At 48.1% G+C, this 13,505-nt stretch overlaps 1 protein-coding gene across 3 annotated transcripts in view; it reads right to left on the bottom strand.

Moving 5' to 3' along the window:
• The window catches only part of RCCD1 (RCC1 domain containing 1), a 19,971-nt gene extending 6,466 nt beyond the window's left edge, over positions 1 to 13,505 (bottom strand). Inside the window, exons 1-8 of one of the 3 annotated variants that reach the window (XM_055417851.2) lie at positions 13,069 to 13,484; positions 11,431 to 11,721; positions 10,962 to 11,346; positions 10,659 to 10,780; positions 8,213 to 8,311; positions 7,374 to 7,544; positions 6,735 to 6,764; positions 5,539 to 6,220 (exon numbers count right to left, since the gene is read on the bottom strand). In XM_055417851.2, coding sequence (XP_055273826.1) covers positions 6,072 to 6,220; positions 6,735 to 6,764; positions 7,374 to 7,544; positions 8,213 to 8,311; positions 10,659 to 10,780; positions 10,962 to 11,346; positions 11,431 to 11,605 — 1,131 coding nt within the window. In that variant the 5' untranslated portion in view covers positions 11,606 to 11,721; positions 13,069 to 13,484 and the 3' untranslated portion in view covers positions 5,539 to 6,071. Of the gene's footprint in view, positions 1 to 5,538; positions 6,221 to 6,734; positions 6,765 to 7,373; positions 7,545 to 8,212; positions 8,312 to 10,658; positions 10,781 to 10,961; positions 11,722 to 13,068 lie in introns of those variants that run through there. The other 2 variants (XM_088829616.1, XM_088829617.1) reach the window with 2 other exon arrangements.

Raw genomic sequence — 13,505 nt, 5'->3', positions numbered from 1 at the left:
AATGGCTGGATCTTACATATGGTGGGTGTATGTTTAACTTTTTAAGAAACTGCCAGTCTGATTTCCAAAGTGGTTGATTTCACATTCTCATGATGGGTTCCAGTTTCTTCACATCTTCTTCAACACTTGGTATGGTCAGTCTTTATGATTTTAGCAGCTGTGAAATGGTATCTCAATGTGGTTGTAATTTGTATTTTCCTAATGATGGTGTTTAACTTTTTTTCTTTTAATTCTGTTTAACATCTTTTCACATGCTTCTCTGCCATCATTCTTATCTTCTCTGGTGAAGTACCTGTTGAGTTCATTCAGTTGTCTAGCACCATTAGCTGAAAAGCTAAACTTTTCCTTAAGTTTCCGTTCCACTGATCTATCTGTCCTAATGACAGTACTACCCTGTCTTAATTATGAGGATTTATATGAATTCTTGAAATCAGGTAATGTTAACTTTCCAACTTTGTGCTTTTAAACATCATTTTGTCTGTTACAGGTCCTTTGCATTTTTGTATGAGTTTTAGGGGAAAAAGCTTGTCAATTTCTACAGAAAAATCTGGTAGAATTTTTATTGGCATTGCATTGAACCTGTAGACCAACTAGGGGAGAACTAATAACCCACAAACAAGGCATCTCTCTCCATTCATTTCGGTTTTAATTTCTCTCAGCAGTATTTTATAGGTCATGCATACAAATATTTCACATCTTTGTCAGATTTATCCCTAAGTATTTCATATCTTGATGCTATTGTAAATGGTATCTTTTAATTAGAATTTCTGGTTGTTACTTGGGTCCATATATAGTTGACTTTTGTATATTGCTCTTGTATCCTACAACTTGCTAAACTCACTTACTAAAAGAAAAATGAGGGGAAAATATATATTCATTTTGTTGGAGCAAGTCTTTAATGCTTAGCTAGGCCATTCTGACCTAGAGAATTCCACGGACTGTATATCCAGTCCATGGGGTCACAGAGTCGGACACAACTGAGAGACTTTCAGGCCATATACGACTGTGCCTTACTTAGCCTTCGGTTCTTGCTGTGTGGAGCCTGAATTCTAGGCAGAAATGAAAACTTAAGTATTTTCTCTGGCATTTTTGAGCAGATAGCCAACCCTGAGCATGTGTTATGCTTTAACTCCCCAACTGATCATTTCAGTTGATGTAGAAAAAGAAAGATTCCACAATCTTTCATGATGAAAACTCAATAAAATAGAAAAGGAGACTACTTCCACACAATAAAAGCCATATATGACAAGCCCATAGTGAACATAATACTCAATTACTTTTGCTTTAAGATCAGAACAAGGCAAGGATGTCCACTTTCAACATTTTTAATCAACATAGTCAGAGCCATTAGGCTATAAAAGAAATAAAAGGCATTCAAATTGGAAAGAAAGAAGTAAAATTATGTTTGCAGGTGAGTGATCTTATATGTAAAAAATCTTAAAGACTACCAAAAAGCTGTTAGAATTAATAAATGACTTCAGCAAAGTAGCAGGATACAAAGTCAATACACAAAAATCAGTTGTATTTCTATGCACAGTGAACAATCTGAAAAGGAAATTACAAAAATGATTTCATTTCTAATGGCATCAAAAAGACTAAAATACTTAGCAAATAACCAAGGAGGTTAATTGCAGAGTTCCAAAGAATAGCACGGAGAGATAAAAAAGCCTTCCTAAGTGATCAGTGCAAAGAAAGAGGAAAACAATAGAATGGGAAAGACTAGAGATCTCTTCAAGAAAATTAGAGATACCAAGGGAACATTTCATGCAAAGATGGGCTCAATGAAAGACAGAAATGGTATGGACCTAACAGAAGCAGAAGATATTCTTAAGAGGTGGCAAGAATACACAGAAGAACTATACAAAAAAGATCTTCACGACCCAGATAATCACAGTGGTGTGATCACTCTCCTAGAGCCAGACATCCTAGAATGCGAAGTCAAGTGGGCCTTAGGAAGCATCACTATGAACAAATCTAGTAGAGGTGATTAGAATTCTAGCTGAGCTATTTCAAATCCTAAAAGATGATGCTGTGAAAGTGGCACTCAGTATGTCAGCAAATTTGGAAAACTCAGCAGTGGCCAGGACTGCAAAAGGTCAGTTTTCATTCCAATCCCAAAGAAAGGCAATGCCAAATAATGCTCATACCACCGCACAATTGCACTCATGTCACACACGAGCAAAATAATGCTCAACATTCTCCAAGTCAGGCTTCAACAGTACGTTAACCGTGAACTTCCAGATGTTCAAGCTGGATTTATAAAAGGCAGAGAAACCAGATATCAAATTGCCAACGTCTATTGGATCGTTGAAAAAGCAAGAAAGTTCCTGAAAACATCTATTTCTGCTTTATTGACTATGCCAAAGCCGTTGACTGTGTGGATCACAACAAACTAGAAAATTCAAGAGATGGGAATACCAGACCATCTTACCTGCCTCCTGAGAAATCTATATGCAGGTCAAGAAGCAACAGAACTGGACATGGAACAACAGACTAGTTCCAAATCTGGAAAGAAGTGCGTCAAAGCTGTATATTGTCACCTTGCTTATTTAATTATATGCAGAGTACATCATGAGAAATGCTGGACTAGATGAAGCACAAGTTGGAATCAAGACTTCTGGGAAAAATATCAATAACCCCAGATATGCAGATGATACCACCCTTATGGCAGAAAGCAAAGAAGAGTGATCCAAGTGAAACAGGAGAATGAAAAAGTTGGCTTAAAACTCAACATTCAGAAAACTAAGATCATGGCATCTGGTACCACCACTTCATGGCAGATAGATGGGGAAACAGTGACAGACTTTATTTTTGGGGTCTCCAAAATCACTACAGATGGTGACTGCAACCATGAAAGTAAAAGACGCTTGCTCCTTGGAAAAAAAGCTATGGCCAACCTAGACAACATATTAAAAAGAAGAGACATTACCTTGCCAACAAAGGTCCGTCTAGTCAAAGCTATGGTTTTTCCAGTAGTCATGTATGGATGTGAGAGTTGGACTGTAAAGAAAGATGAGCGCTGAAGAATTGATGCTTTTGAACTGTGGTGTTGGAGCAGACTCTTTAGAGTTCCTTGGACTGCAAGGAGATCCATCCAGTTCATCCTAAAGGAAATCAGTCCTCAACTGATGCTGAAACTCCAATACTTTGGCCACCTAATGCGAAGAACTGACTCATTTGAAAAGACCCTGATGCTGGGAGAGATTGAAGGTGAGAGGAGAAGGGGATGACAGAGGATGAGATGGTTGGATGGCATCACCGACTTGACGGACATGAGTTTGAGCAAGCTCCGGGAGTTGGTGATGGACAGGGAGGACTGGCGTGCTGCAGTCCATAGGGTTGCAAAAAATTGGACATGACTGAGTGACTGAACTGAACTACCTAAGGAGGTGAAAGACATGTACGATGAAAACTGTTAGGTTAGCCAAAAAGCACATTTGAGTTTTTCCATTAATGTTAAAAAAAAAAAAACAAAACTTTTTGGCCAACCCAGTGCAAAACACTGCTGAAAGAAGTTGTAGACATAAATAAATGGAAACACACCCCATGATCATGGATTGGAAGACTTAATGTTGTTAAAATATCAGTAGCACCCAAAGCAATCTACAGATTCTAGCAATCCCTAAATTCTCAAGAACCTTTACGCAGAAATAGAAAAGTCCTATAACTCATGGGATCTCAAGGAACCTCAAACAGGCAAAACAACTTTGAAAAAGAACATACATCCTAGATTCAAAACCTACTGCAAAGTTATAGTAATCAAGCCAGTGTTGACATAAAAAAGAGAGACATATAGATCAAAGGAATAGATTAAAAGCCCAGAAATAAACCCTTGAATATATAAGCAGATGATTTTTGACAAGGGTGCCAAGGCCATTCATTGGGGAATGGACAGTCTTCAACAAATGGTGCTGGGAAAACTGGATATCCACATACAAAAGGATGAAATTTGACCCCTACCTCGTACACAAAAATTTAACTCAAAATGGATCACGGACCTAAATATAAGCTCTAAAAAATTAAATTCTTAGAACGAAAGCTTCAAGACACTGAATCTGGCAATAATTTCTTAGACATGACACCAAAGGCATAGGCAACAAAAAAAATATAGACAAACTGGACTTCATGAAAATTAAAAACAATGCAGAGGACACAGGTTCGATCCCTGGTCTGAGAACTAAGATCCGACATATCATGGAGCAGCTCAGCCCATGTGTCAAGACAACTGGAGCCCATGCACTGAACTGCTGAGCCCAACAGCCACAACTAAGACCCAATGCAACCGAAGAACAAATATTTAAGCAAAAGAGACACTATCAACAGAGTGAAAAAGCAACCAACAGAATGGGAGAAAATATTTCCAAATCAGGCTGCTGCTGCTGCTGCTGAAGTCACATCAGTTGTGTCCGACTCTGTGCAACCCCACAGACGGCAGCCCACCAGGCTCCCCCGTCCCTGGGATTCTCCAGGCAAGAACACTGGAGTGGGTTGCTATTTCCTTCTCCAGTGTGTGAAAGTCAAGGCGCTCAGTCGTGTCTGACTCTTAGCGACCCCATGGACTGCAGCCCACCAGGCTCCTCTGTCCATGGGATTCTCCAGGCAAGAGTACTGGAGTGGGGTGCCATTGCCTTCTCCAAATCAGTCTGATGAGGGATTAATACCTAGAATATATAGAGAACTCAGAAAACAACATACACACACACACAACCTGATTCAAAACGGGGAAAGGACTTGAATAGACATTTCTCCAAATAAGATGGCCAATAAGCACATGAAAAGATACTTAACATCACTAAATCTTTAGGGAAATAGCAAATCAAAATTACAATGAGATAACCACTTTATACCCATTAGGATGACTATTGTCAAAGAAGCAAAAAATTGGACTTCCTTGGTGGTCCAGTAGTTGACCTGGCAAGATTCCACATGCTGTGGAGCAACTAAGCCCGTGTGCCACAACTACTGAGCCCAGCCTCTACAAGAGAAGCCACGGCAACAAAAAGCCCACACACCGTAACTAGAGAGTGGCCCCCGCTCACCACAACTAGAGAAAACCCACATACAGCAATGAAGAAGACCCAGCGTAGCCAAGAATACATATTTTTTTTAAAAAAGCAAAAAAAGTGTTGGGTAAGGATATGGAGAAATTGGAACCCTTGTGCACTATTTATTGGTGGGATTGTAAAATGTTAAAGTCACTGTGGAAAACAGTAATGTAGGCTCCTCAAAAAATTAAAAATGGAATTACCATATGACTCAGTGATTCCACTTCAGAGTATATATCCAAAAGAATTAAAGGCAGAGTCTTAAAGAGGTATTTGTAAATCCATGTTCACAGTAGCATTATTCGCAACAGTTAAAATATGAAAGCCACCCAAGTGTCCATCAACCAATGACTGGATAAACCGAACGTGCCTATACATACAATGGAATATTAATAAGGCCTAGAAAGGAAGGAAATTGTGCAGTATGCTACAACATGGATGATCCCTGAGGGCATTATGCTAACTGATAATAAGCCAGTCACAAAAAGACAAATTCTGTATGATTCCACTTATATTAGGTAGAGTAGTCAAGATCACAAAGAGAGACAAAAGGTAAAATGATAGTTGTCAGGGGGTATGGAGAATGAGGAGTTATTTAATAGCTGTAGAGTTTCAGACTTACAAGATGAGGAGAGCGACTTTCACTTTCTCTTCATGATGGCGTTTCTAGGCATCCAGTTACAGATCTCCAGGTGTTTCTCTTTTGTTCTGGGAGTGTGGGGCACACCAAACCCTGCAGCCTGTGGAATCTTAGTTCCCTGACCAGGGACTGAATCTGCTCCCTCAGCAGTGGAAACAGAGTCCTAACCACTGGACCACCAGGGAGTTCCCTCCAGGTGTTTCTAGTGGGAGCACAAAGTTGAAGATACTGCCTGCTCTAAGGTGGAGCAAGAGGGCTGTGACCGGGAGGGGCAAAGGTGAGGCCTCCGGGTGCTGGCAGTGGTTTTCCTTGCCCCATGGGGAGTTTCACAGGTGTTGGCTGTATAATTTTCCACTCTACTGTTATTTTATGCCCTTATCCATAGGTCAGCTCTTCTTCTCCACAGCATACACGTAGGTGTTCCAGGGCCCACAGCTCACAGTTTTTACTTGGAGTTGCTTATCTACAAAGTACTCCACACGGCAAGGCCGGTCCAAAGAGGTTGTGTCCTTGTGGCCAAGCTGTCCATATTTACCTGAAGTGAAATGAGCCCCTTTGCCATCCTCTGCTGGACCCTGTGGCTTCTCCTCTCCAGGAAGGAAAACCAGCCCATCGACTGAAGTGCTGGGCTTAGGCCACCACTCCATTGGTGTCTGCTCCGTGAGTTCAGATCAGCACCAGAGAGCCTGGCAAATCCTCGAGGCTCCCCACTCCTAAGCTCAGATGCCCAGAGATTTTCATTCTACCTTTTTCTCTTCCCAGGGCCAGACCAAAAGAGGTCTCAGAAATGCTGGCGAAACAGTCCCTTGGGACACACACTTTTTCAGAAAGGTAGATGGGAAATACTGATACCTCCTGTTTCTCTGAGCTCTGCCCCTCTGAGCATGCCTAGAGCTGTTCCAGAGAAGGGAACAGACGGCTTTTCAGTCCAGCGGTCATGCTGAGACCTCTGCTTCTGCTTCTCTTCACAGCTGTTGTCACCTGCCCTCTACCCGCAGGTCTTTCCCTCCCCTTAGTTTAAGCATCACAAGAGCAAACCCTTTACTTACCCCAGCCCCAGGTGTAGAGCTCCCCCGTCCCTGCAACCGAAAGGACAGTAAAGGGGCTGTTGCCAGCCTGCCACAACCCATAGCCAGCTCACTGTGGTCATCGTGCGATTTGCTTGACAGAGCAACACATATTCTCTCTCCCTTTTTAACAACAGTCTAGTCACATGTCAGGAAGATCCCCTCGAGAAGGGCATGGCAACCCACTCCTCTGTCCAGAGAATCCCATGGACAGAGGAGCCTGGCAGGCTAGAGTCTCAAAGAGAGTTGCATAGAGTCTGACACGGCTGAAGTGACTTAGCACGCGGCATGCACACATGCTAGTCACATTTGGGGTGGTAAAGGATCCAGACTGAAAAAGTTCACCTTCCTATATGCCCAACGGCTATGACTCACAGCTAAATTTGGAGTCTCAGGAGCAGGGCTGGGCAGACCCTCATCGGATGCAAGGCTGGCAAACACTAGCCTCCCTCCAGAAGAACCTTCGGGGCCTGACAGGCTGGGTAGCCTCTGTGCAAGGCCCAAGGGAGTGAGGCTGCTAGTCTTTGAAGTGACCACACCCTTTCCTGCAGCCACCAGCTAGACAGTGGGCAGAGGGGGCTTCCTGCTCCATCCTGAATCAACCAACCTGGCCCCACTCACTTGTCAGCACTGCTGTGTGCCGGGATCCGCAGCTGACCTTGACTGCTTCTGAGCCCGGGCTGAGGTCCAGTAAAGCTGGGAATGGCTGGACCGCTATGAAGGGGGCGGGGGCTCCATCCTCACCCGCAGAGACTCTCTTCACTTCGGAACCATCTTCATCCAGTCCTGAGGCTTCAGAGAGGCAGTAAGAGTTATGATGATAATGATGGTGAACACTCACTGAGACCTGATCTACACCTCGATCATAAAAAATAATTAAAAAAAAAAACACCTCATTCATACACACAATAGCTGAAGCCCCTACTCTAGCTCCAAAGCTGTCGCTTCCAACCCCGAATTCCCTGGGAAGTGCTGGAGCTGACAGGCTTATGGGGTGTGCCGTGAGGACACTGGCATCAGCCTTGCTGTGTTCCCTCTCATAAGGGGCTCAGAGTCCTTCGGTGTGTCCTGGGGTCCCAAGGATATCACATACCCTTTCTGAGCCCTGTAGCTCTCAAGCCAGCCTACGGCCAGGAGGCAGGAATGACAGAAATGTGTGGAAATCAACAACTGACTCTCACCAACAGACTTGTGGTTGCCAAGGAGGAGCGGGAGGGATGGATTGGGAGTTTGGAGTTAGCAGATGCAAACTATTATACATAGAATGGAAAATACAATAAGGTCCTAATCTATAGCACAGGAAACTTTACTCAATATCCTGCAATAAACTGTAATGGAAAAAATATAAAAAAGAATATGTGTAGGTATAACTGAATCACGTGGCCATATGGCACAAAGTAACGCAACACTGCAAATCAATTGTACTTTAATAAGAGATTTTTAATAAAACTGACCCTCACCTTCTCCTGCAGTTGTCTTTCCATCTTCTGCCAGGCTCTTAGTGGGCAGGGCCAGCTGCCCTGATTCATTCCAGCCCCAGATATAAATATCTCCTGTCTCTGAGACAGAGAGAATAGGGTCCCATTAAACAGACTCAGATCACCCCTGCATCCACCCACGCTCCCTACAGGAGTGTGGCTCCCGAGAGACAACACTTGCCTGCCCCACCCAAGTCAGCGTTCCAGATTAAGTACCTCCCCCATGGCCCAGCAGCTTCCTTGTCTCAGCAGGGCCTTTCCCTCTTAAGTGTACTCGGTCACCCTATTCTTAAAGGACACCTCTTACTAGGCTTTCCTCTCCAGGGTCACTTTTCCCCTTTGTTGTTAATTCCCAGCCCCCACCTACAACATGCAATTTGGAAATGAGTCCCTGGAAGTTCCCTAGTATCTTTCTTTCACATTCACTGAGCCTAGGCTCCTTTCTTCAGCCCTACCCATCACTGGTCCTGAAGATCTTTTTAAAAAAATGTGTTTTTTTTTAATTGACACAGCATAAGACTTTTTGTATAAGTTTCATGTATACAACATTATGTATATTTTGACTTCTGGATGCACTCCAGTTAGCTTATCACCAAAAGGTCGGTTTCCATCTGTCGCCATAGAGTTGACCCATTACACCCTCCCCCATCCCTGAAGGCCTCTAGAAGCTCTCGACATTGCTTGCGTCCTCCCACAACACTATATAGTTTGTTGACTGGAGCAAGAGCCCTAACGCTAAAAATTCACCAACAGTAGCAGCTGATTTTTATCAAGTGTTTAATCCGTGCCAGTGTTTTAAGCACCATATCCCCACTTTACTCCAGAGAAATGTGAGCAGTGAGGTTTCTGCCCAAGACCACGAGGGGCAGAGTGATGCTGATGTGAACCTGGGAGGTCTGGTTTGAAGCATCAGCGCTCCAACCACACAACACCGAGGCCACAAACTCCTTCTGGACCTTAGTGCGAGACTTCCCACTGCGCTCACTTTCTGGTCCTCTCGGCTTTTTCCTCCTGCTCAGTAGTTCTCAAGCCTGGCTGCCAGCCCAGGCCCATTAGAATAAGGAGGGGAGAGTGCAGGCCTAAGTCATTTTTAAAGATCCCGGGTGAAACCATGCTCCATGGAATTAACAGAAGGTGATAACTAACAGAAATTCTTGAACTTTCCTTGGAGAACAGATGAGGAACACACTATTAAAACCCCTTTGCTTGTAAAGTGCCTTCATTAAGTTCACTTTGGTTATTTTTCTATTTTTCCCTTTAATTGCATACAATTTCATACAACCCAGGTATTTCACAGGAACTTGGGAGTCAGCGCCTGCCCAGCAAAAGCCAGCTGGAGACTAGATGGGACCACTGACCCTAAACCTGGGCCTGTGCACAGGGCCAATGAGTGGCATTCTGATATCAGAAGGCTGGAGAACTCCACCCTCAGATCATGCTAATTGCCTCCTTTTTTTTTCCCCCCCGCTGCCTGCGTGGCTTGTGGGATCTTAGTTCCCTGACCAGGGATTGAACCCAGCAGTGAAAGCTCTGTGTCCTAACCACTAGACTGCCAGGGAAGTCCCAAAGTGCCTCCACTTTGAAATCTGCAAAATCATGTTGACTCAGGTATGCCTGCTCATAACACTGATTACCTCACCCTCTTCCCTACCTCCAATCACCCTTCTCTATGCCTAAGACCACCTGGCTTATGCCATAAATAACCCAAACCCTTCAAGATGGCAAACTGGAGGCTTATTCTCCCATCTCCTCGCTTGGCTGCCTTGTGAATAAACTCTTTCTTGGCTGGCAATCTTGGTGTCTCAGTGTTTGGCTGGCTGCGTGGCCTGACCTGGTCGGTAACAATATAAGTAGCGGTCAGAGCCCCTGATGCAGATCCTTGCAAAAATCATCTGCCACCAGCCCCACCCCACAGCCTAGCTATCAGCTGCACTGGATCTCCCGCCAGAGGGGTGAACACAATCTCAAGTGACGCTCATTCCCATCCTGGGTGACCAGCCACAGCACCACCAGAGCTCACACTGACCACCATCCTCCTCCGGGTGGGCCTCCCAGTGTCCACCTTGTGCCATGCATTACGGCCACCTGGGCAGCTGCTGCCTTTCTTCTCCGTCCTTGTCTCGGCTGCCCCTCACCTCTCCATTCTCCCTTGGGGACCAAAATGACAGCCCTGGCTGGAGGCAATGGATGGGAGGGGTAGTGAGACCAGAAGACGGGAAACAACTGCCAACAGTCCGGATTGTGAGGGTGGTGATGGCGGGGGGGCTGAATCTGAGGCATTTGGGAGTCAGGAATGACTGGGTTGATGGATGCGGGATGAGCTTGGAATGAGGCCTGGCTAGGCCACACATCAGATGGGGAGAGGAGGAGTAAGGTTTGGCGCCTGCGAGACCCTGAGCTGGTTTTGGAAAAGCCCTAGGTCACTCACCACTCAGGCACACAGAATGCCAGCCACCTGCAGCGACTTCAGCCATGGGTAGGCCCTGCAGCGCCTCCAACAGCCTGGGCTCTGGCTCTGGCTCCAGGGTCCCGTGGCCCAGCTGTCCATGCCTGAACAAAGGAGGTCCCAGTCAGCTACGCTCACACGAAGAGGTCTCCTCCCTGTCCTTGCCCAATCACTCCTTCCTGCCCCCGTATGCTGACCTCCTACTCCGAGGTCACATGTACCGAGCCCTCAACCCCGGCATCCCAGCAAAAGCCCAGCGGGCCCACCTGGCCAAGCCCCACTCACCTGCCCGCGCCCCAGGAGAACACCTGGCCCGCGGCGCCCAGCAGCAACGCGTGCTCGGCGCCCAGCTCCAGCCGACGCGCCCGCAGCGTGGGGGCCAGAGGCCGGTAGAAGGGCGGCCGCGGGCTCACGTAGGCGCGAGCGCAGGGCAGCAGCGGCAGCGGCCCCGCCTGGGTCTCATCACGGCTGGGTCCGGGTTCCGCCTCCTGCACGGCCTGGACCCAGAGGGGTTCCCCGCGCAGCGCCGAACCGGGCGCCCAGGCCTGCAGCTCCGCCCCGGCTCCCTGCCCCGCGCGCAGCAGCACCAGGAGCTCCTCCGACGCCCAAGCGTCCGTGCATCCGCCTGCCGCGCCGCCCGCCGCGCCCGACAGCTGCACCCGGCCTCCACCTGCGGGGGGCGGAGAGCCGGCTGGGGACGGAGGGGCGGCGCGTGGGCCGGGGGCCGGGGGCGGGGGCGGAGAGGGGCGCTCACGGGTCACTAAGGCAGTGTAGCTCCAGCTCGCGCTCACGCGGCAGACGTCGAGGCTGCCGCCGGGCGTCCTCAGCGGCTCGGGGCTGTGTACCTGACGCCCGAGCCCCGCGCCCAGCACCTGCCCGAAGCCGCAGAAACCGAAGCCGAACCAGGTCCCGCCACGCTCCTCGTCCATGCCCCGCAGCGCTCTCGGCTGGCTGCGACCTGGCTGCAGCGGCCGGCGATACGGAGGGTTAGGGAAAGAAGCCGGAGAGACTCTTCAAGACGAGCACCTCGAGACACTGCAGCTGCCTTAAGGGTAAAAAGGAGGAAAAGCCACCCTTCTAGCCTCAGAGGCACACGCCGTGCATTCCACCGACGTTCGGTGAGTGGGCTTCCTTACCAGACTTAGAACGATTCGGAGCTGTGAGTGGGGCCCTTTCCCTGAGCTCTTTTGACTCAAGCATATTCACTGTCCCACAAAATGGGCACGAGGTAGTTAAATAGTCTTTCCTTTAGGCATCAGACTAGGAATCTGAATCCTTCCCACTCCAAATTCCCAATGTCAGACACATTATCCCATGTAATCCTGGGAACTAGAATCGTCTCCGTTTGACCGTGGAGACTCCGAGAGAAACTGATCCTTATATAAGCAGGTAACAGCATTGAGAGGGGCACAAAGCTGAACTCAAGATGCATCATTTCCCACCAGTGAAAGGCAAAGACGATGCCCTGTAAGGGGTAGGACCAGTTCCAGGGTTCACATGTTTGCCTCTGCAGCTAGCAACGCCTGTGTCCTTAGCCAACTGACTAGCTCTTCTCAATCCAGTTCAGTTTCTTCAGCTGTACAAAGCTGGGCAGCAGGGAAGGGTGATGTTTGTACCTACCTTGTGGAATTTCTATGAACAGAAGGTTTCAAGTGCTGGCACATAGCATGGTAAGCACAGTGTCAGCTTATTAAATCCAGTATTTAAGAATTGATAAAAGTTTTTTAAATGGCCACTGGGTTTTTAGGGCCCTATCTAAACACAATTTCAACTGGACCTTGTCTGCTCATTTATTCATCTCACACGCATCTATTGAGCCTTTTTGTCGTTCAGTCGCTAAGTCATGTCAGACTCTGCGACCCTATGGACCCCATGGACTGCATTGATCCCTTATTCTAAGTCAATGAGAAGCACCGCTGTCTGCTTTCAAGGCCCTCACTCATAAATGGGGAGACAGAAACACAGTCAAGTGACACGGTGCTGCCCCTTTCTGCGTACAGCATGTTCGGCGTAATCAGAATATCGTTGGAATTTTTAAGTCTTTGAAGCCAGATCCTGCAGTCTCTCCTTGACCCAGGCCTGGGCTCCTACCCCTTCTGGGCCAATCCCAGTCCAAGAAGGCCTCTGACCTTAATCCTGACCCTGTGTCCTCCACCTCCACAGGCAGCTCGATCCGATGGGCCGTCTAGAGGGAGGAAAGGCCGGGAGGCAGGGCAGCCACCAGGAACCGGTCGACAGCCGCAACTTGACTCGGAAGGCAGCCAGGAAGGAAAGGTTTGAAGAGCCGCGCCCTGAGCCAAGCGCCCATTGGCTTCGGAAGCCTCCCCGGGGCCAATCGCCGGAGAGCGGCGTGACCTTCCCGCGCAGGGCGGGCGGCCATGGACGTGCTCACCTGGGTTCGGGCAATTCCGGCCGCGGCCTGTTCAGTCCTAACTCGGTCGAACCGGTCCCGAGGCCTCCGTTAGGCCGAGGCGGCCCCGGGCGGGGAGTGGGCCAAACTCCCGGCGGGCGTGGCTCGAAACGGAGGTTGGTCCGCCCCCCGCAAGCTCGCACGGGGCCGCGGAGCCCATATTAGAAGCATCTGGGGGACACAAAGGACTAAGGGGTCGGCTACGAGCGGCCCCAGGGACGAGTGCTGCCTGTCCTTCTTTTTAGTCTGTGGCAGCGGCAGCTCGCCCTTAACTCCCGTGGGTCTGCTGCCCAACGTGCCGCAGTCGTACTAGGCGGGCGGCGGGCAGCTTTTACCAGCCATTGGCTCTGAAGTCTGTCACTTACCTCCGTGAGCCAATGAGAGTCAAGCTGGGCTTGGCCCGCAGAGCGGAAGCAGGC

Source organism: Moschus berezovskii, chromosome 21, assembly GCF_049115385.1.
Source record: "Moschus berezovskii isolate FMDL1 chromosome 21, NW_MosBer_1.0, whole genome shotgun sequence".
Lineage (NCBI taxonomy): Eukaryota > Metazoa > Chordata > Mammalia > Artiodactyla > Moschidae > Moschus > Moschus berezovskii.
The sequence above is the reverse complement of the archived record's forward strand: the minus strand, read 5'-3'. Positions and strand labels throughout refer to the sequence as shown.